The 23,271-nt window shown below is 51.9% G+C and overlaps 1 protein-coding gene across 3 annotated transcripts in view; it reads right to left on the reverse strand.

Annotated features, from left to right (window-relative positions):
- ITGA11 (integrin subunit alpha 11) overlaps positions 1 to 23,271 on the reverse strand; it is a 133,171-nt gene that overhangs the window by 24,720 nt on the left and 85,180 nt on the right. For 2 of the 3 annotated variants that reach the window (XR_012415093.1, XM_005559903.5), the window contains exons 10-17: positions 21,929 to 21,999; positions 12,799 to 12,943; positions 8,924 to 9,072; positions 5,549 to 5,689; positions 5,069 to 5,272; positions 4,205 to 4,335; positions 1,437 to 1,603; positions 18 to 160 (exon numbers count right to left, since the gene is read on the reverse strand). Coding sequence is in view for 1 of the 3 variants with exons in the window: in XM_005559903.5 (XP_005559960.4) it covers positions 18 to 160; positions 1,437 to 1,603; positions 4,205 to 4,335; positions 5,069 to 5,272; positions 5,549 to 5,689; positions 8,924 to 9,072; positions 12,799 to 12,943; positions 21,929 to 21,999 (1,151 nt within the window). In the remaining 2 variants the exon portion in view is untranslated. The remainder of the gene's footprint in view (positions 1 to 17; positions 161 to 1,436; positions 1,604 to 4,204; positions 4,336 to 5,068; positions 5,273 to 5,548; positions 5,690 to 8,923; positions 9,073 to 12,798; positions 12,944 to 21,928; positions 22,000 to 23,271) is intronic. The other variant, XR_012415094.1, reaches the window with a different exon arrangement.

Genomic DNA, 23,271 nt, shown 5'->3' on the forward strand with positions numbered 1-23,271 from the left:
TGGGGCTGCCAGCTCACCAGGACATGGAAGTTGATCCTCTCACAGAGCTCCTGGCCGGAGGAGAGCAGGACAGCTCTGTTGGTGAATCGGTCCCCGCCCTCATCCAGGTGGGCCCTCGGTGTATACCGCCTCTCGTCCATGGTGGCATTGTATCTGATGCCTGCAGGAGGGGAGAGGGCAAGACCACAAAGGTGGAGCCACATGCCCATCCAAGACTGTCTGCCTCCTCCAGGAAGCCCCCCAGGCTGGCCAGGGGAGAGCTATTCCTTTCCTCTCACGAGCCCCAGTGTGGGTGAGAAACTCCCACATGGAGAGCAAGTGATTGCATGAGGAAGGGAAAGGAAGGAACCAAAGAAAAGGGGGAGGAAGAAGGTGGAGAAAGAGCAGGAGGAAGAAATGGAGGGAAAGTGAACACCGCAGACAAGGAGGGAGACAGGATGTGGGGCCAGGGCGGTGCCGTGTTGAGCCCTTGCTGCAGTCAACAACCCCCTCCGCCTCTCCCTCCACCTTCCCTGTCTCTCCCGGGGCTCTGGGATCCCCCTCAGGGCTGGTCAGAGCCTTTGCTGGGTGCTTCCTGTCACACCAAGGAGGGCTGGCCAGCCCCTTCCCGCCGGCTCCTCAAACCTTTGACTCCATTCTGGGGCATAAAACCTGCAGTCTCCTCCCCTTCAGTCGGGTTTTGTCAATTCCAGGAAAGACTCAGTCCCTTCTCCTGCTCTCCAGCACACCCACTGGTTGCTGCTGGCTGTCATATCTGTCTCCTCTCAGGGATGGAAGTTGAAAGAGAGGGGCACAGCCCCCAGGCCCGCCTTTGTTCTCATCTTCCTTTTGGTCTCTGTCTGGTCCTGCTCCTTGGCTGAGACACTCCCTGAGTCCCCATTTCCTGTGCCAGCGCAGACAGTCCTGGAACCTGCAGCACACTTCCTGAGACCACCTGGACCCGGGGCTGTCAAGAGGATGTATCTGACTCAACTTAGCTGGAAGTGATGGACCCTCAGAAGGAAACTGCCCCGCTGCGGACTCACACCCACTTCTGAGCAAGGCTCCCTGCCGCGGACTCACACCCACTTCTGAGCGGGGCTCCCAGATGCTGGGGTCTCATTGACCTGGACTTCTGGTTTCCAGGACCCCCACTGTAGGATTCCTGGGTCTGCCTCTTCCTCTGCATCCAGGCAGACTTCTGGGTTTCCGCACCCCACTTTGCTCCACTGGCATCAGTCCTGTGTTCTGATCCAAACTCTGCGCCCAGACTGTTTCCTTCTTCTCTTGTCCTCCCTGTCATGATCACCCCTGCTCACTGCCACTCTCACCCTGGCATGACATCCCCTCTTTGGCACTCAGCATCCATTTCAGGAAAAGACCAGGCTTTGAAATAGAGTAAGGTGCAGGGGGAGACTGGAGCTGGGGGGTGAGGAGAAAGGAGGGGCCTGCTTTACCAACAGTTGTCGTTTGGAAGTGGGGTGCCAGGAAGACGGGTGTGAAGCAGAGGAAGGCGGCCAGGCAGGTGGCATCCCTGCCACTGCGCTTGCAGTCTCTGTGGAAGATGTTGATCTTGGATGGCTCAAAGTGGAGGCTGGCATTGATCTGAACCACAGGGCGGGACCTGCGGGAGAAGGGCCAGTGAGCTGGGGTGGGGCAGGGGCTCAGGCTGCCCTGCTGTGACCACGGGGAAAGACAAGAACCAGATTCGAGTGGAATCTGCAAAGCCACTGGAGGGGGTGAGGTGGAGGATGGAGGGGGCTTTGGATGTCAAAGGATTGGCAAGAGGGAGCACAGGGGAAAGAGGGGCTCAGCCACCTCACAGCCCCTCCATGCAGCCTCTCAGCACTTTCCCCCAGGGGCTGTGCTCGCTGTGGATCATGCTGACTCCCCTTTGCTCCCTCATCACCTTTTCTAGCAGTGGTTCCCCACCCTGGATGCACGTGTGAGTCATCTGAAGAGCTTAAAAAAAATCCTGGTGCCTCAGTTACACCCTAGGCAAAACCGCATCAGAATCAGGCCTTCGCAGGTTTTAAAGCAGTGCCTCTGAAATTTTCATATGTGTGCATGCCCCCTGGGGATCGTGTTAAAATGCAGATTCTGATCCAATAGCTTGGCACCGATTTTGCATTTCTAACAAGCTCCCAGGTGATGTGAACGTTCCATGGACCACACTTTGAAGAGCGAGGTGTTAAAGTACCCTAGGTGATTCCAGCATGCAGCCAGCACCCATCCACCCCCACACCACCCCATCCAGGTAACCAAGGAAATACAGATTTACCCTTATACCAGCCTAAGTCAAATGTAATTAGGAACGAAACCTATTGCCTCTCCCAACCATGAATGTAGATGGAAAGAAATAGGAGTAGAGTGGCTTAGAGGTTTCATAGCTTCAACATGATGATCTGTGCCAATACTCGACCTTGGCAGGTCACATGATCTCTGCAATGGGGGATTGTGAGGATCAGAGGAGGTGAGAATGTCCTTTGACAGTGTAGAGTGCTGTGTCAACACAGTGGGCTACATCTGAAGTTCTCAAACTTGACTGCCCATTGGAATCACTTGGGGAGTTTTAAAAGAATTACTGCTGCGCAGGTCCCTCCACAGAATTCTGCTTTAATTGGTGTGGGTAAAGCCTGGGCAATGACATTTTAAAAGCTCCCCTGGCGATCCTAATGGGCAGTCATGTTTGAGAACTATGTGGCTTGACCATAAAGTCTTCCCAGAGGACTCTGGCCCACAATCTCATCACTATTTAGGTAGCACATAAGTGTGGACTTCAAAAGCTAGAACTTGATCCAATCATTTCTGTGATTCTGATTATCTTGGGGTGTGTGTGCATATGTGTATCTGGTTTCCTGTAGAGAAGTTTATGTGTTACTTTAAAGACCTGCTAGGTTCTCTGTACCCCTCCCCGGGCCTTGGTCATCTGCCTTGCTTTCTTGGTTGGAACCAACGCAGTGAACACCTTTACCACGCCTTGCAAGCCCAGGCTGCTGTTGCTGCCACCATCACCACCACCAAGGACCTAAGAGCCCCCACATGCAGCACAGACCTTCGAAGAGACAGACCCTGCTCCTGTACACTAACTGGGCTGCACAGGCCCTGGCTTCCCAGTGCTGCCTAGAGGGCCAGGGGACACCACCAGGACTGTCGGGCAGCAGATGCTCTGGCCATGACAAATGAGGGATCTGAAGGAGCCACAAGTCTGCTGCTCCCCCTTCTTTCCCTACAATGGGCTGTGTTATGCCACACTGGAAATGCCGAGATGCCGAGCAAAGAGCAGTACGCGTGGTGAAGACAGGCTGGCTTGCTCCCATCTGCGCTCCCTTCCGGCTTCACTTTTGCTTCTGGGATTGCACCCCACTCCCAAAGCATTCAAGAGGCTTTTGCCTCAGGCTCTGTTTTCTAGGGAACCCGGAGGAAGACATTTCCTCCTTGGGCTGTAGTAGCCTTGCGAACAGGAGCCCGTCTTTCCTTTATTCTCCCTGTGAAGTTATATATCTCTGTTCAATGCCTTTTTAAAGTTGTAGGGCAGATATAATTGCATTTATATAAAATTATAAGCAGCGGAAAAAGGACTGGGAGAAGATATGCCACAATATTAATAGTGGCATTGTTAAGGTGATGGCAGGCTGAGTAATTCTTTTCCTTATTTTATAAATGTTCTTTATGTTATTGTATTTATGATGAAAAATACCTCATCAACATATATGAAAAAATACTCAAGGTCTTTTTTTTTCTGGCTCAAAAAGTAGCCAACATGTGGTAAAATAAATGGGTGTTTAGGAAGCATGAAAATGAAGCCCCGAAGAAAGGAAGCAAGAAGTCAGAGTGCTTTGGAGGAAAGAAATCTCTATATTAGATAAACATTCCTCCAAGCCAGGGTAGAAGGAAAGGTCCTCCCAGATGGTAAAAATATGCTCAACTTGCCCCTGCAAGTGTTATAGCTTGAAAAGCTGAGGTGGAAGACATGCTCGAGTAGCCAGAACTTTTAGGACAAATTCTAAGAGCGGGGGCTTTTGGACAGGACTTCAATTTATACTGAATTTACACTGATTCCACCAAAAGGAAATGTGTAAGGAAGTTGGGGTAAGAACAGGGTGAGTCTAGCTGAGGGCAGTTAAAGACAAGAGAAAAAGATCCTGAAGCCCGTTTTTAAAACCCCTGCATTCATTGTGACCTTCAGGAGAGCCCAGGAGGTGGGAACAGTGGGGGAACCAACCAGAGAATCACAGCGTTGCCAAGGGCTCCCACTGCCAGGTCGATAAGCCCATCCTCATTGAGGTCCAATTGCCCGTGGATGCTGCAGCCAAAATACTGGAGGCCGGTAGCCAGCTCTGAGGCTGTGATTCTCTGCAGGGAGCAGGAAGACAGGGGGAGGGCGTGCACACCGTGAGTGTGGGGGTGGGCGGCCCTGAGCTGCAGGAACAATCGGGAGCCTGTTTGAAATCATGAAGAAGCTTCCCCAACCCAAAGCAATCTCGTCTCCTGGCCTGTCACGGCACCTGAAATTCCTACCATTCAAGTCATTCTTTTGGATTAAAATATCATGTCTTAAAAGAGTTCCCTATTAAGTGTAAATACATGTGACCTGGCAAACGACCCATCCACGTCCCTCACACTGGTCTATTTTTTAGACTATCTTACTAATAAACCGTGGGGCAAAAGGATGATCCTCAGGGGATGGGACCCAAGACGGGTCGGTTTTGAGGTGGGCACGATTTCTAGCACGAAGCGCTTCCAGAGAAGAGTGAGCCCAGAAGAGATGCTCCGCTGGTAGGCAATTGCATGTGTGCACGTCTTGGGAGGAGTGAGGGTCAGGTGCCAGGGATTTGCTGTTGTTTGTTGTTGGGAGAGGATAAAGGTAAGCAGGGAGAGGGTGCCAAAGTGGGTGGTGGTGGTGGGGGGTCCTGAAGGTAAAATGTGCCCTTTTCAAAATTTCCACGTGGGGAAGCATGACCAGGACAGATTGGCATCCGTTCCTGTGAGAGGGCACGGAAGAAAATCCTGAACCAGATGAGGCATAGAAGCTCCTGGGACTCCTGCAGCCCCATTTGCTCCATCTACTTCCCCGGGGAAGCCTGACCTGCTTAGGCGTCTTCAGGATGCTGCCTCGGAAGCCGTGGAAGATGTAGATGGCTCCTGCGTGGTTGTCCTCCAGGGGCGCTCCCACCACCACATCGTCGTAGGAATCCTGGTTGAGGTCTCGAACTGAGGCAATGGAGGACCCAAACCGGGCATTCTGGTAACTGTGTGAATCCTTGAGCGTTCCGTTATAAACAAACCGATTCTGCAAAACCAGGGGCAGAAAAAGGCTGGGGAGGGCTTGGCAAAAGCCCCCAGGCTCATAATTCCCTCTGCAGGCTGCTCTAGCATCCTCTCCCCACTCCATTCCCCCAGATCCCCGTCTCTGGCTATATGAGCCCAGCCACAGACGAGGCTCTGATTCTCCCCAGGCCTGACTCCAGCACTGGCCTCGCTAGTAACCCATTTCCCTCGTGGCTACCCAAGTCAAAGCAGAGGCTGGGGGCCCCCGAGAAGCTGCCCAGCCCCTGCCCAGCTGTACCTGTCTCAGCTCGTAGACGTACACTTTGCCTCGCTCGCGGCCCTCGCTGAAGTACATGGGTGCACCCACCAGCAGGACATCAGTGACACCATCTCCGTCAATGTCCACCGAGGTGATCTCACTCCCAAAGTAAGAGCCTATCTGCGGCACGTGATGGGAGAGAGGAGTGGGCTGGCTGCCCAGCTCGCACAGCCCAGAGTCCTTGCCTCGCCGGCAGAGGGAAGCCAAGGTCATCTTTTGACTCAGAATTTTTAGTGAACAAATGGGTCCTCCCTTCTCATGCGCTCCCTCTCTCTCCTCTCCCTCAGAGCGGACTTGCCTGTTTTCAGTTTGCCCTTCTCCCCTTCTCTCTTTTCCTTCTGTCATTATCCCCTTCCCACTCTTCTTTCTTTCTGTTAATTTTATTGGTGGCCATTTGTCTTGTGTGTAAAGTGAAATAATGGCAAAAAATAAGGAGAATATTTAAAAGTATGAAGAAGAAAACAAAAGTTACCCACAATCCTGACATCCAAATAAAACTACCATGAATGTTTTAGCGGATTTTCTTCTAGTTTTTTTCCACTGAGGCATGTTGCCTATTTGTACTTGTGTGTTATTTTTACGAATTGGAGTAATAATGTAAATATAGTTTATATACTGATTTTTAAATAAACAATATATCATCAACATTTTTCTATGATGTATTATATTTTCATCTACAACATAATCACTGATGATTCCACAGTGCTTAAAATTAATAAAAAAATCATAATGTATTTAATCAATTACTGCTGGACAGTTAGCTTGTATTTTTTTTTTTTTTTGAGACAAGGTTTTGCTCTGTCACCCAGGCTGGAGTGCAATGGTGCAATCTTGGCTCACTGTAGCCTCGAACTCCTGGGTTCAAGTGATCCTCCCACCTCAGCCTCCTGAGTAGCTGGGACCACAGGCACTTGCCACTGCGCCTGACTATTTTTAAAAATTATTTTTAGAGATGGAGTCTCACTATATTGCCCAGGCTGGTCTGGAACTCCTGCGCTCCAGTGATCCTCCCACCTCACCCTCTCAAAGTGCTGGAATTACAGGTGTGAGCCACTGTTTTTAATTTTTGATGTTATAAATCATTCTGGCATTAGCATTGTGGATGGTGAACTACGATTTATTTCAGTGTCTGAGCACTTGCTGTGTTCCCCTTCCGTTTGGGGTGCAGTGTTCCCCACTTCAGTGAGGACATCATCCACCCCCTCCTCAGAAACCCAGAAACCCTGACTCCGTCCTCCACCTCTCCCACCTGCAAACCTGCCAGCAAGTCCTACCTGGTGGGTGCCAATTCACCAACTACTCCCCCCTGCTTCTTTCCTAGGTGAGGCACCTTCTAAAGGGCCTTCCAGCCTCAGGCTGGCCTCTTCAGCCCACCCCCATAGCAGCTGGCGTGGCCTCTAACACCACTCCACCTCTTGCTTTTGGGGTGGTATCTAAACTCTCCAGCAGGACCGTACTGGACCAGCCTCCCTCCCGAGCCTCTGTCCCCACAAGCTCCTGCTCCCAACGCAGTGCTCCTGGGTCCTGCCAAACTGAGTTATTTCTCTTCTCCAAAAGCCCCCGGCCTTGGCCGGCTTCCAGGCTTCCCTCTGCACAAGCTTTTCTCTTGCATGCACTCCCCACCCCTGCGTCCTCCCCAGATCATCCCCTGCCATCCCTCAGGTCTTAGCTGAAGTGTCACTTCCTGTTAGAAGCTGTCCTTGACCTTCTCCACTCCTCTCCCTGCCCCTTTTCCATGTGCCTTCAGCTCCACACTCCTCCCACCAGCCCCTGTTCCCTCTGCTGGGATTCTCATGAGGGTGGGCATTGAACCTGCTGTGTTCCCTCTGGGCCAGGGTACTGTGCCTGGTACACAGAAAGTACTTAATTAAAGCTGGGTTTCTTAGGAAAGGGGAAGGCACCCTGTTCGTGGACAAGCCCTGTTTGGGATGGTTTATAGCCTTGGGTTAGCTCATGTGACCCCATGCTGCTAGGAGAGAGGGTCATCCACATTTTACAAGGGAAGGAACCAAAAGTCAGAGAATTGGAGTTTCTTGCCCAAGGTCAGAAGGCCGGTCACCTGGTCACCGCCAAGCTGGTTGGAATTGGGGTCTGCCTGACACCCTGGCCCATGACTCTGCCTACCCCGTCCTTCTCTGGCTTAGTGTGTTTTCAGAAGAAATCTATTCTCAAGGATTAAAAGCTTTTAACTGAGGAGAAAGATAAAAAATTTAGAAGAGAGGAAAGGGAAATAGTATACATGGGTGGGAGAGGGAAAAGATGTGCCTACATAAAGTAACTAAGAAGCAGACAGAGAGCAAGTGAGGGAGGGGGCGGGGGAAATTTGTCTAAATATGTGGCCTCAGCTATGTGGGTCACCGCGATTTGGAATTCACTTAATTTAGCTGCCTTCAGCACTGCGGTTTCTCCTTCGGATGTTGGAGGCGGAACTGGGCAGGAAAAATGTCATAAATTCATCAGCAAATTCCCTCCAGCTCTCAAGGTCTAGCCCTCCATTCCAAAAGAGTTGGCCCTGGGCGAGTGTGGGCAGGCAGGGTGGAGGGTGAGAGCTTCGCCGCCTGGAATGGCCCGCACCCAAGAAACAGGAGGAGGAATCGCAGGAGGGTGGCACTCTGCAGCGAGACGGATTTAGGTTAGACTCGGTGAGGAGCAGGTTCTCACAGTGACAGGCCAAGGGCAGTCATGGGCTCAGGAGACAGGGCTGTTCCCAGGCTCAGGAGAGTCGACAGGGAGCTGGGGACAACATGGAAGGGCCTGGACAGCACTCAGCTCCGGCCTAGAGAGGGCACGGACGCTGCTGGTCAGGAGGAGCCCAGGACTGGTTTTGGGGTTATTGGGGGTCAGAAGGTGGCATGATGCAGGCAGCCCCACCAAGAGGGTTCTTGGCTTGACCCAGTCATGAATTCACCATAGAACCCTGGAAAAGCCACATTGCTTCCCAGGAGCCCAGTTTTCCTCTGCGCTGGAAGTGACTTGGATTGGAGCCCCGTTTTCACCACCAATGACTCTTATCATAGCTTTCCAATTTGCATTCATCACTGTCCAACACAGGACTCTTAGCAGCACAGTCTGGTTGCCAATCACCTCCCTGTGGGGCAGTGGCACTGGCAGCCTTCCCATTCCTCATTGCTTCCATTCCAGGAAAAGGGAAGCAGCTGGCATCCTGGAGGACCCATGGGGCCTTCTGTGGGTGGATGCACACTCCTGCCACTCCTGGCAGCATGAAGGTGGCTGGAGGAACATGACTGCCCTTCGGAGCACCCAGTGGCCCAGGCATGCTGTATTCACTGCCCTCCCATTTGTCTGATCCGCCCCTCTTCCCTCCGTCCCTGCCCCAGGCTCCCCCTCCATTACCTGCTGGCCCCGCAGAGCCTGGTGGATGGTGAGGCTCCGGTTGTTGTGCATGGTGAACAGGATGACTTTGCCCGTGTGGTTGAACCGGGGGGCTCCGGCCACGTACACCCGCCCCTGCCTGGAGGACACGACCGATGTGACTGTGTACCCTGCCACAGGAGGAAACAAGCTGATATTTAGCACCGTGTCCTCAGCAGGCCTTGCTTGGCCGGGTGCATGGCTCGGCCGTGCCAGAGGATGGGCCAGAGGTGGGGTAGGTTCAGGACCAGCTGAGCAGATTCAATCATGCAGGGCTGTAATTCCTAGGGGCAGCTGGGGAGGCTTGGAAGAGGCAGGGCCCAGGAGAGGGGTTTGGAGGGTAGGGAGGACTCACTGCACCCCAGCCCTTACTGGAGAAAATAAAGGAAGCCAGGTGGGGCTGCTAAAAGACTAACTTGAAATGCACACATCCCTTCTTCACCAGCTCATGAGCACGGCGGAGGGCAGCAGGGAGTAGGGCAGACTCTAGCCTCACTTCAGTTAATATTGGGGAGACTTTGCTTTGGTTCCCCACCAATCTTCACTCTTAGGGACTAACCAGTGTCCTCTTTATTACCACAAATGCCTGCTAAGTGGCCCACTGAGGACTAGAGTGTTAATCGTAAAGGTGGAAGGAATTGGTCTGCTTCAGATATTCACATGGGGTCTCAGGGATTCTTGCAACCCCAAAGCTTTGCAGACTCAAAGGAGGAAGCTCCCAGGCTCCTGTCAGTCCCATACGTGCAGCATGCCAAAGAGAAAGACATGGAACCCCAGGGGCTCTTTGGGAAAGGCTGCCAATCCCTGCTCCCGGTATGGTTGTGCCTGATCACTGTGAATCTCATCACCCACCCAGTACCCAGGAAGCAAATGTGCAGCATCTTCAGGCAACTCTCCTGAAAGTGGGCTCCAGCAGGTGTGGAAAGCCGATGGCATCCCAGAATCCCACTTTCTGCCAGATAATCTTGGATCCCAGATTTTAAATGGGTGTTGGACTTTGTTGACAGTTCCTGGGCTGTTTCTGGGGAACAGATGTCTCTTGCAATGCACGTGTGTGTGTGTGTGCACATATATGCGTGTGCATATGTGTATCTGTGTGTGTAACACTGTCACTTGGGTCCCATTGGCTGCTTCCAGAGTGGCTACAGGGTGTACAGATGAGCTGACTCAGTGCCTGGGGGTGAACCACCCTGGTTCCAGACACAACCGTTTTCACTCTTGAGGCTGTACTTGGGGAAATGAGGCTTGACAGGTCCATGATACCAAGACCTCACAAGGGGTGGCTAACACGGCCATGTATTTAGAGCAACCATAAATATGTGGGTGGGTGGGGCTTAGCCTTGTGGTGTGGAGCAAAGGTTTCTTCTGAGCTGAGCCCTCAGGGGCACTACTGAAAATGTTCTCAGTAGGCCTTGAGTTTCTGGGCCTGCTTGGAAGGAGGGGCACTGAGACGCAGTCTGGGGGCCAAGTGTCCTATGGGGCAGGCGTGGGTCAGCATTCAAAACTCACAGAGCTTCCTGCCTTCCAGCTGTCTGTAGGCAGCATCTTTGGTTCCCAGGCAACTCTCTGGCCAGCAGTAGGGGCCATTCTGAGGCTGGGCCAGCCTCCCTGAAGGCCTGATGAAAAGGTAGGGCCATGGCCCGAAATCTAAACTGCACCCCCAGTGGAGGCTGGGAGTTGGCCTCCTGGTCTCTTTCCCCTGTAGTGCTCCTCTCCCTTGGGACACAGGAGGAATCTTCCAGCAGGCATCTCTGCCCCAGGAGAGAACCCAGATCCTGCTCTCACTGGATGACTCCTAGAGGGAGGAGGAGGAGGAGAAAAGGCACTCCCCAACACTCCCACCCAAGGCAGTGACTGTGGCTAAGGCATGACAGCTGGGCCTCATGAGTGTCCTTCAGCCAAGTTCTACCTCACCAGGGTCTTCTGGGAGGGGAAGCAGGGTGGCTCTGCTGGGCCAGGGGGATATTCATCCTGCTGTGCTCTCACTCAGATATGTTCAATAGCTCCCTGTTGCCAACATGAAAAAGCTCAAACCTCTTAACCTGGCATTCGAGGCCTCCTGCCTATCCTAACTTGCCCTCTCCTCCATGTTCCCACTTCTCCCCCCTGCTGTAGCCACACTCATCTACTTCTTGGGTCCTGAAATAACCTGGCACTTCCCACATGTCCTTCCTTTGCTTGGCCTTTCTTGACTTATTTGAAATGTCCCCTGCGGTGGAGACCTGGTGTAGGTGCCAGCTCCTACACAGTGGGTCCTGAGTGTACCAGCTCGCTGGACCACTCTGACTCACTTGGAACTAACCTCATGGGCCCTGGGACACCCTGATGTGATCTGTCTTGCTGTTTAATGCCTCGTAGCACCTGCATCTTGTGCCCTTTCTTTGGTTTCCTTACTTTCAGCGCAGTGCTGTGCACTTGGGAAGAAACACAATGAAACACGAGTGATTCTAGTTTCTAGTTAAAGGGTTGCTAGCCTTTGTTCTTCCAGCATCTTTCCCAGTGTTTGAGCATTTGCCAAGGCAAGGACTCCAATCTTTCTCTCCTTTATTTGTGCTTTTATCAGAGCTCCCACCTCACTTGTGTTACAATTATATGTGCACATGTCTGTGTCTCTCAGGAAGCAGCTTGAGGGCAGGTGCTGTGTCCTTCTTACCACGGCACTTTAGCATGGCACTCTGATAGCATCAACCGCAGTGCTATGCAATTCAGGTTTAACACCTTGTGAATTAAATGGACCGCAGGCCCTAGGGCCAGGCGCTGTCCTAGGGCCAGGCGCTGTTGGGAAACTTCTAGGGATCTACACTTCTGGATTTTCTAGCACAGTCCTGATTCCAGCATTTTGCCCTTTTGTCAGCTGAGGGTCCCATGGTTGGGGATAGAAAACAGGGTAAGATAGAACACAGTGTGGGCAGAGTCATAGGCAGGGTATTGGCTAAAGAACTGAGGAACAAAGGTCAAGATGGGATGAAGCACCACAGAGATGGACACATGGACAGATTCTCTGTCCACTCTGGGTGGCCCAAGTTCATGGAGGAATGGGGTCCGAGGAAGCCTTAATGAGGAGTGACTTCACAGAGAGTGGACTTGGTTCGGAAATTCAGAAAGACCCAGAGACAGTGGGGAACCCCCTCTTGCCATCCTCCCCTCTGGCCCTTCCTTTAGAAAGGAACAAGCCTTGGCAAATGGGACATGGCTGGGGATGGCCAGGTGACTGCTCCTGCAGAGCTGGAAGGTGACTTTGGCCAGCAGGCTAAGGCCTCACTGCCAGGACCTTCACCATCAATGATGTGCGCTTCTCTTTTTTCTTTTATTTATTTATTTATTTATTTATTTATTTATTTATTTATTTATTATTATTATACTTTAAGTTCTAGGGTGATGTGCGCTTCTCTAGATATCCAGTTCCAAAGTGCTTCATGGGCAGCGACTTCTGCCTTGATTATGAACATTAAGAAATAAAAACAAGTGCAGATTCCACTCGACTTGCGTTTTGCCTTCAGAAGGCAGGCTCAGTGTACTGGAACCCTAGTCAGCCCCAAAAGCTTTAAAGGCACAACAACAGCTGACCCAGAGTCTAGGAGCACCAAATGAAACATACTGAAGGGAGCGGGGAACTGCTTGTCCTTTATTCTACCTATTGATGGAGCGCCTGTTATACGCTGGGCAGGGTGCTTGGCGTGGTGGTTACCAGCGTGGAGAGGATATGCCCCCAGGGATGCTCTTCAGAATTGGGTGCTTGAATTAGCCCAGAATATACACAGCAGGCCCCTCTCTCGTGTGTGGGCTAGGGGTTCTGCAGCCCCTGGGTGCCCTCCCGGCCCACCACCCGCCGGCCTCCCCTCACTCTGGGCTCTTACCCAGGTATGCGCCATGGTTCTTGAGCTCCTCGGGGAACTCTTTCAGGTAGGACTCACGGAGAGGAATGACCTTGCCGGCACTCGTCTCCTTTAGCACAGCTCCGTTCCAGTCATAGGCACCAACAGCTCCCAGCAGAACCCCATCCTGGCATTGAGGAGGGGACACACATCAGCACCTGTCCTCATGGGCCTGTTGCCAGGAGCCACATCAGGTCCTGTGACCAGTGACGCCCCTGCCAGCCACCTCAGGCACCTTCTCCTGGGTACATTATTTAGCAGCCTAACTTCTGGCTGGGACTCTTGGCTTTTGAATGAGCCAAGGAGACTTTTTTGCCCCTTTCCATCCTTAGGACAAAATGGGTCAAACTGATCCCAAGGACAGGAACTTAGGGAAAAAGGAATGTTCTAGAAACAAACTGTAAATCCAGGACCAAACCTCCATCCCTCCTTGGGCTTCAAAACCCTCTAGGGACTCTCTCGCCACTGTCCACTCCTTCTGACATTTATTGAAAGAGGGAAAGGGCCTCCTGCACTTGCCCTTCTTCAGTATTTCTTTGCCGTGTCAGAGTTGCTTCCCTGCATGTAAATCCTACTCCTTGGTTTCTTCAGCAAACATTCACTGAGGTCCCCTTTGTGCCAGGCACTGGTTTGGTGCCAGGGATATTGTCCCCCGTCCTCAGCCACGCCCCACGCTCCCCACCACAGAGCTTGAGGATATGAAAAAAAATACTCAAACAAACACACAGTTGCAAACTGTGATCAGTGCAATCAAGAAAAACCACGGTGAGGCTGAATCTAGATTGAGATGGGGGTCAGGAAAAATCTTCAAGGTTGTTATGTTTAACCGTGCACCTGAAAGATGGGTAGGACCAGAAAGAAAGAAGAACTGGAGAAAAGGGCCAGGAACAGCCTGTGCAGAGGCCCTGAGGCTGGAGAGAGTGCAGAGCCTTTGTTCCTAAGGAACTGAATGCTGTTCAATGGGGCTGGAGCACCTTGACATGAGGCTGGGCAGATAAGCCAGGGCCACCTTCATGACAGCCAGCACCCAAGGCACTGGTGCTTGGGCTTGTTTGTCAGGGCTTGGAGGGTCTTGTTCTACCCACCAGTTGTAGGACAAAGGGAAGCTGCAATGCTTGGACAGGAAGACAGGAAACTCTGGCTCCTTGAGGGGAAGTTTCCAGGTTACTGATCCCATAGCCCTTTCTTGAAGACTGAGTCCACTCACCCTCTCTCTTGTGTAGCCCCGATCCCCTGCTTCAGCAAGCCACGTAACTAGTGGATACAGGCAGACAAACAGCCAGCACTTGGAAGAGGAAGGAAAATGACTAGGGACAATGAGGGGCCCAAGGAAGGTGGTGGAAGCAGGGAAGGGCTGCCTTTTGGGTTACGTTGGTGATTACAGGGGTGGGGGCAGACTGTCTGGATCCCAGCTTTGGGCTTTCAAAACACAGGCTGGTAAAGTCACCACTGTCTCCCATGGAGCCTTCCCTGAGCCTGGCTGTCTGGGTGAACTTGAGATTCCCACCACTTTACAGAGTCAAGCTGATCTTATCAAAGGGTTAACATATCCTAACCCTTCAGAGGTAGAACTGACTGTTCAGACAGAATGTTTTTACAGCTATAAATAAGCTGGTCTTGGGAGAGTCAATGTGCTTGGTTATGTTTCACATTGCACTTTCTAATTAGCCTTCTTCCTCCTACTCTGTGCTCGAGCCTCAGCCTAGGAGGCTCTGACAGTCTGTCTGGGCCAGGACGGAAGCCAGGAACTCACATATTCGCTGTCCACAAAGTCACCGCCAACATTCCTGCACGTGGCGTGTGCTCTATTCTTTGTGGAATACTTTCTCACCCGGCTGCCCATTTGGGCCCAGAGGCCCTGTGAAAGGGAAGGGCAGATGTTCAGTATCTGCACTTGACAAATGAGCCGTTGAGGTTCAGAGGGGGAAGGGACTTGCCCAAGGTCACACAGCAAGTCAGAGGCAGGGCTGGGGCTTTGACCAGACAGGTGAGTAGGGCCGAGAAGAAAACATCTATCTGTTTCCCCAAAGCCTGCTGTGGGTCCTGCTTTCCATTTTCCACCTGAACCCTCCTGAGGGAGCAGCGCACTATTTGGGGTCTGACTTTCTTCCTTCCTGTCCTCCCTCTCTCTGCCTGCTGAGTCCAAGTTTGTAACTGCCGACCAGGCTTCTGTGCTTCATGGACAGGCCTTTGAAGATGAATTTCTGGCTCTGCAGATGACAGGGAGCCTCTGTGATGTACTGAGAAGGGCTGGCTTGGCCCAGCGGCCGGGGATTCAGCCGGGGAGACCCCTCACACTGACTCTCCTCGTGGGAGCTTGGGGAATTCCGTCCTGACTTTTGGGTTTGGCAACACTGGGCCAGGCAATTGCTTACAGTCTCCCACCTCATCCCGTTTTAACCCTGGCAGCAGCTGCAGTCTTGGGCCTGCAGTGGGAGGCCCTTTCCTGAGCGTGAATTTGTTGTAGCCAGGGGGAGTCTTCTGAGGATGGGGACACTGTGAGGAGCGGTCAGGTGAAGGCCACCGAAGCAAGCCTCAGTATGTCACAATCTCTTCCCAGCTGGGGAAGCCCAGACATTTTGAGTTTAGAAAAATCTAGAAGGGTGGGGAAAAAGAAGAGAAGGGACCAAATCCTTAATAGGGGAAGCCGGGCATGTGGGCCCAGCTGGCAAACGAACAGTGGGCATTCCCAGGAAGAACCGTGTCCCCCGCTCCGCAGGCCTGGCACGGGCTTCCTGTTTTATAGCCTCCTTTCCCATCTGAGGCCACCTGGGCTCCCACCAGATATTACCAAGGTGTGCCTGGGTGGCCTTGCACAAGGGGACCTTCCCCACAAGCTGATATTCCTGGCGTTCTGTGCAGACATGAGGTCGCAGGCTTGGCAGCCGTCAGAAGGTCCGAGGCCACACCGTGCCTTCCCAAAGGACATTGTAGCTCTAGCACCTGCAGTGTGTGTAGCTCCCACCACCAGACCCTGCCAGCTCAGCTCTCAGCTGCCCTCTGACCTGGCCTCTGAGGTAGTCTTGCCTTCCCAGCTGAGCTGCATGCTCCCAGGGTGTGTGACCATATCTCTCAAAGTTCTGTGTTCTGGTCAGTCCATGTCTAAGCCAGGGTTGGACCACAGCCCCGGCAGAGAAGGCAGCATGGTCTAGGGCAGTGCTGCTCAACGGGGGCAGTTTTGTGCCCTAGGTGATATTTGGTTGTTACAGCTGGGGGTGGTGGTGGGGGTGCTATTGGCGTCTAGTGAGTGGAGGCTAGAGATGCTGCTAACCATCCTACAATGCAAAAGATGGTCCCTTATGGCTGATGTCACTAGGGCAGAGGTGGAGGATCCCTGGCCCGGTGGTAAGAGCAGGAAGGAGCTCTGGAGTCAGAGGTTTCTGAGTTCCACTTCTAGCTCAGAGCTTCTAGCTGTGTGACCCTGTTCTCTCTCTCTCTCTCTCTCTCTCTCTCTCAACCTTGAGTTCCTCAGCTGTAAAACAGTTCTGTTGTGAGAATCAGCATTTTTAATTCTTAGCAGGGTGCTTGGCAGCCAGTGAGTACTTGGGACACGGTAGCTTTTCTCGTTTATGAATCCATCTGTAAGCGTCTCCTGGGTGGTCGGGAGTCGAAGAATCAGGTGTCACAGTCATGTTTGTCATTGCGGTAGCGTGTGAGAAGTGCTCTGATTGAGTCAGGGACTGGCTACTTTGGCAGTCTCAGGAGCAGGTGAACAACTGAGACGGGGGGGGAGTGCATAGTGGGGTTAGAAAAGGCTTTTAAGAAAATCTTACTTGATTTATTAGTATGTCTCAAAATGAACACTTCCAGTTCCAAGCCTTGCTTTGATTTCACAAATATTCTTCAGACATCTACTGAGACAAGCTCAGAGAGGGCAAATGATTTTTCTGAGCCCACACTGCCAGGCAGTGCTTCCCTCTTGCCCAGCAGTCATGGAATTAGGATACTAGGTGCCAGCAATTCTTCCTTTTAGCTCTTTTTGGCTTTTGGGAGGTAAGACTGTGGAGCCAGGTGGAGGCAGTTGCTGGTGGTGCTGTGGGCTGGTGTGATGGGAGACCCCCTAAAGGACACCGAGGCTGTCCTCCTCCCCAAACTCCGGAGAGTCTGAGTCAGAGTGGCTGTAGAGGGGTGAGGCTCTGTTCCCAAGAGCCCCTTCTAAGGCACATACACCATTTGGAGGGTGGATTATGCTTTCACTAATTGCTTGGACTCTTAGAAGGCTTGTTTCAACAAGCTTGAAGTGGGCCCGAGGAAGGGATGAATGGCCAGGAGGCTTGTGGGCAAGAAAGGCCCAGAAACAGGCCCTCTGCCTTTCTGTGGAGGAGGGGCCCTCACCAAGTGCAGTGCTGGAATCCGGCAGCTAGGGTGAGCAGAAGCGGCCGTGGGGACCAGGGCGCAGTACACTGACTGCTCATTCCCCATCAGAGAGTTGGCTGCTGCCTGTCAGAGGCCCTGGGAAAGAGGCCCAGGAGTGGGCACTAGGGCACAGCCTGAGGACGTGGGGCCAGGCTTAGGAGGATCCAAATGAACCAGAAATGATTCCCGCTACCAGGAGTCAATTTGCAAACCGTTGGGACCAGCGTGGCAGAGGACCTCAGCCGCTGTGTCCTGGACTGCTGGGGAGAGGGCCAGGAGACCATCTTGACGGCCTGCCCAGCCTGGCAGGTGGAGGGGTCTATTGTTTAGGTCTAGAGGGGACAGGAGGGGTTTACAGCTTCCACAGGTCAACCCCTCAATTCACCATTATTCATCAGTTTATCTCATTTTTTGTTGAATCAGATATGAAAAACCAGTTCAAATGCGAAACCCTTAGGGAAGATTACACGTCTAAAGCTTCAGTCACTAAGAACCTTAGCGAATAGCCAATACCCTTCATTGTCTAGATCTCAATCCCAGGAGGGCCTGTGGGATGAGCAGGGGCTGAAGAGGCAGGAGGGTGGCTCAGGTAGCTCAACTGGGAATGTTTATATCTCCAGATGGGGACTAGACTCTAAGACTCTGTAATCCCATGGGCCTTGAGGGGAAGATGTGGAAGGAGAAAGAGGACTGCAAATAATTGATGCGCGTGAGTGACGGTGTGCAGAGGACCCCTCCCACACAGGGCTCAGCTAGACCGGACCTGTTTCAAAACAGAACCGAGCACTGGTCCTGTTAGGTCATCATGTGCAGGGTCAGTGACCTCCCCTTTAGGTACAAGAGAAAAAGGATCTCTTCCCATCTCGGGTGAGTCACCAAGGTTTTTGTGTAGACAGGATCTACCCTGATAAAACTGCTTCCCTCTGTAAACTTTTGGAGTTAGGGCAGATTTAGGATTCTAGTGTAGGAAGGCGGATGCAAAATCCCTCCAGCTGAGCCCTGTGAGGGAGGGGTCCTCTGCACACCATCACCCATGCGCATCAATTATTTGTAGTCCTCTTTCTCCCTCTGCATCTTCCCCTCAAGGCCTGTGGCATTATAGAGTATTAGAGTCTAGTCCCCCTCTGGAGGTGTGAATCCCTTCTGCCAGCTTTCTGGCAGATTCTTGCAGCTCCTGCTTGATTACCCGGCTTGACAGGTAGTTCACTACCTCAGCAGACAGCCAGCACTAATGGAAGCCACTCTGGCTCTTAGTGACTTTTGCGTTCATTTCCAAATGCTAATGGAAGCGTTAGCTTAAAAATCCATTCTAAAGTTTGACCAGGGATCCACAGCTAGCCTTCCTGATGGCAATTTTTGGAATACTTTCTTTCCCTTTTCTGCAAATCAAGACTAGAGTTTCCAGCTCCACGGGTTTTCCCAATGACTCGGACGTTTTGCCTTCAGCCTGGAATGTAATGTTTTGGGGACTTGGACTCTGTGGGTGTCAGGTGATGTCTTGGGGTCTCCCCTCTACCCTGGGCTCCAGTCCTTTCTCTCTCCTGTTGCTTTTACCCTTGCTAATTCAGAGACTGATTTCCTTGCTCATTGAGACAGCAGCAAACCAAGAAAGGAGGAGCCGGGCCTTTCTTCTGCCATCTGAGAATGTTCTACTAGGGATGTCTCCTTCTACTAGAACTAAATAGACCTGGGGAAGCCTCAGGCTCCTTCAGTATCTTTTTGGGCAGCAGCTGTTTGAGACCATCTGTGGCACTTCTGGCAGGGAGGAAGCCTGGGGGCTTGCCTGGGAGACAGACATACTCAGGGCAAAGTGGAAAGGCTGGACCCAATAGCATTGTGGACACACACATTGCTCCCTGATCCCCAGGGAGGCCTAACTGACCCTCAGAGCTGAGGAGCTGGACTCCTGGGGACAGGATGGCTGTGGCCTATCATGGTGGCATCAGCAGCCTGGCACTGAAAGACCTCTGTGCTCTAAAATAGCCAGCCAGTGGCCAGTCACAGCGCCAGTCAGCCCATCATGCTTGCACCATTCCTGTGCATTTGAAAGGTTTTTTTGCTTTCGTTTTTAATACTAAAGAGTCTCAGATTCAAATGTGATTGTCGTCTCTTTTAAAGTCCAATTAGATGAAAATGTCAGGGGTGATGGAAGAACTAGGGTATATGGGAGAGGCAAGCTGGGCCCCTCTGCCTGGGGAACAGAGAAGTTGAGCATGTGTGCAAGGGCTTGCACATGACAGTCATGACCTTGACTTGACCGAAGTCACGTGCTGGGGCTGTGAGCTCCTGGGTCTCCCCACTCTGGAAGCTGGGGAACCTGTTGATCCTGCAAGGATCACCTTGCTCAACACTGAATTGCTTGGGCCACTTTCAAGGCTCCGCTCAAGCTTCCCTGAGTCCCTGAAGCCCATCTTAATGTTCTCTTCTTTTTAGATTCCACGATTCCTAGACATACACAGATCATGATTTTAGAAGCAGGACAGTGAAATTATTTAAGAGTTTTTCTCCCCAGCTAGGCTATGAACAGCTGTCAGCTGAAATGTTTCTTTAATGTACCTGGTACAGAGCCTGACACACATGAAGATATTAAAAAAAAGTCTGTAGAATGGACAAAGGAAACACTGGGACATTCATTTTCTCTTCTGTCCGCAACACCAGGGCTGATCTCTGAGCTGTGCCAGAATGTCGCACAGTGTGTGTCCACAATGCCCTCTATTCTCCTGCTTACTGCTACCCAGGACTGCTGAGATCTGTGTCCTTTAGGGGCTGCTCGAGTGCCAAGCCCTCCCGGATCTTTCCCTGACCATCCCTTCTTTGAGCAGAGGCCCTTCCTTCTGTACTTCCCTGATCACATTGCTTTGGTTAACATTAGGCATGACCATGTCTCCCCCCATCCCCCGCATTGAGCAGGGGGTCTTCACAGGGGATCTTCGGATGGGGGGCCTTCAGGTGTTGTACACTTTTACCTAGGAGGCATCTATAGTTTCTTTCATCCTACTCTCAAAGCTAAGAAATGCCATTCAGGATTGTTTGCAAGTTGACTCCTGGTGGCAAGAATCATTTCTGGGTCCTTTTGGCACTTTAGTGGCATTTAACAAATGCTTGTTAGATTTAATTAAATTGCATTTCCTTGTCGCATTCTCTAATCAGCTCTGACCTCAGAGTCTGGAGACCAGGACTGGTCCTGCCAGAGCACGTGACTCTGCCGGCCCCCATGTGAACCGATGCTCTCACCTCTCTGTGCTGGGCTCTTTACCCTGGGACTCTGAGCACCTTGAGGGCCGGACTCCCGCCTCTGATTCTCCTGGCATCAGGCTCAGGACCCAGCACAGAGAAGGCACTGAAAAGAGTGGCTGATCCAGCCACCTAAAACGGGATAACTATCATCACCTGCCATCCTTGTAGGGCTGTTCTGGCATGAAATGAGGTGCAGGAATTTCCTGGGAAAGTTTAAACCGCTGTGCACATGTAACAGGGCTGTTATTAGGACAGGGCAGCTACATTTACATCTTGCTGTTACTCAAGACAGTGGGCATGAAACTGTCCAGATGCAGCTCAGAAAAGTCTGAGTGTGAGTGGCATGTCCGTCCATCTGCCGGCTGCATGTCAGGCATGTGTCCCCCTCCCCTCCAGTTTGGAAGTTCTGACTCAGACCCCCGGAGATTCCCTCTCACGGAACAGCTGCTTGGTCTAGAGGAAAGAGCATGAGACTAATATTTTTCTCACGAATTTTACTCCAGCAGGTCACTTAACCTTCTCATGCCTCCAATTCTTTATGTGTAAACTACGAACAAGGAGTCCTCCCCTATTCGCCTCACCAAGGAGTTAGGAGAGGGCAACGGGAGGATGACAATGACATATAACTAGGATGCACTAACGGGCTTTCTCTGGTAAATTAGGAGGAATAAGTACACTCTCACAGTGCCAGCCCAGGCAGAACACACACACGCACACACGCACATGCACACACATGCACCTGGCTGTGCAAAGCACACCCACGGGAGCACGTCTCGATACTGACAGACGTAGTTGGTATGTTTTCCCACGTGGCAATCCTGGGCAGGACTCTACAGCACATTAAGCATATTCACAGACATGGGTTCTTCTGTACCCCTTGCAATCCTGGGAGGCTCCAGCCCCTTCTTATGAAGCAGCACCAGGTGAAGCACACAAGCACACAGAGGGGGAGTGATGCAGAGCCCCAGCTGTCACATGTTGCTTGTGACACCACACCCCTCTCTCTGTGGGCCAGCCCTCCCGCAGGACCTCTGCAATCTGACACAGCACCCGCACAGTGGGGGTGCCCGTGAGTCACATGCCAGAGCACAGCTGGAACATCAGGATACCCTCCCAACACTGACATGGGGACAAGCCCTGGCGTGTGCAGGCCTCCTCGGGCACTGGAACTATCCGAGGCACGTGCCATTGGCTTTGCCACCTGCCCTAGATTTTGCACAAGGCTCTCTGGACTGAATGGGAAGGTGCACCCCGCACCTCACAGGTGAAATTATGGGATTATTAACTGTAATCCATTCACTTCTAAAGAGGGCTTAAGACGATATAAATAGGTGGAAGACCTCGATTCCCCTCTTCCAGCCCACAGAAGATGGGAGGCCGAGAGACCCTAAGAAAGAGAGAAAGCGAGAAGAGCCAGCCCATCTGTGAAGGTGGATGGCAGATCTAGAGAGCTAGAAAGGGAAAGTGCATGCCCTGAGAGACAGAGGCGGGGCTCTCTGCGGGGACCTCCACCGAGTACCTCCACCACGTGCGAGGAAAAGCCTGTCTGTGACATCTCCAGCCCAAAGGAGGTCTCGTTCTTGTTGGTGCCTACAACAGAATGACAAAGAGATGTCAGCTCCGTGCCCAATCACTTAGCTCCAGACAGAGCTGCCGCTCAACCCACAGCTCCTGCTTCCTTGGGGCATCATTAGGAGGTGGGGCTCTCTTTCAAGGGGGGCTCTGAAGCTGAGGCCAGTAGGGTGCCAGGCTCCTCAGCCCTCCCCAGCACTCTGTGCGGTGGGGAGCACCACACACCTTCCAGGTGCCCGTGTGGGTTGTTACTGGTAGCCCACTTACTTCTGAAAAGGGCTCGGGACAAATTATATTACAGGGCATGCATACTGTAAGACTGCTAAAATTGGGGGGAAAGCAAGCAAAAGTGCACAGAAATAGTGTGCGTTTTTGGCAAGAAATGGAATTTCCCACTTTGTTCATTCCTTTTATTCACTAGCTTTGGTTCCAGATGCCTTTGGATGGACCTCAAACATCAAATCCACCCTCAGAGGGAGGTCTGTCGCCACTGCAGATTTGTGTAAGAAATCCCATGAGTGCTGAAAGCCTCTCCGCACGGAGGGGCTCCCTGAACACATCATTGGAACCAATGTTCTCATCATCCAAGGCGACCATTTTGAGGAGAAATACACAGATTTGGATATTTGAGTTCTGAAGTGGGTGTCAAAGCTCACGTCCATACTTTATATTCATCTGCCCTTGTTTACGAGGGCCATTTTAGTCTCTTTTCATGTGTCTGTGGCTCGTCATTTCCAATGCACTGCAGACTTCTCAGGCTTTACATGGCCTTCTATTTCTTTTTATAATCCTCCCATATGCCCAAAGCCCGATATTGGAAGGGCCCACTATAGCAATGGTGGAAATGAAATTCGTGCAAATCAAATCAAAAATGGAGCTTAAATCATGAGGAGAGAGGCAATCTGAAGGACTCTGCCAAAAATAAAAAATGCTTTTGGTGGAGTGGAAGCAGTTGGTATATAGGGATTAAGGGTTTCAGAATATGGAGTCAGACTCTGCTAGGTACAAGCTAGGGTTGCCTGATGCAACATAGGATGCCCAATTAAAACTGAATTTCAGGTCAGTAGATCGAGACCATCCTGGCTAACACGGTGAAACCCCGTCTCTACTAAAATACAAAAAATTAGCCGGGCACGGTGGCGGGCGCCTGTAGTCCCAGCTACTCGGGAGGCTGAGGCAGGAGAATGGCGCGAACCCGGGAGGCGGAGCTTGCAGTGAGCCGAGATGGTGCCACTGCACTCCAGCCTGGGCCACAGAGTGAAGACTCCACCTCAAAAACAAAACAAAACA

Source organism: Macaca fascicularis, chromosome 7 (assembly GCF_037993035.2).
Source record: "Macaca fascicularis isolate 582-1 chromosome 7, T2T-MFA8v1.1".
NCBI classification, from domain to species: Eukaryota; Metazoa; Chordata; class Mammalia; order Primates; family Cercopithecidae; genus Macaca; species Macaca fascicularis.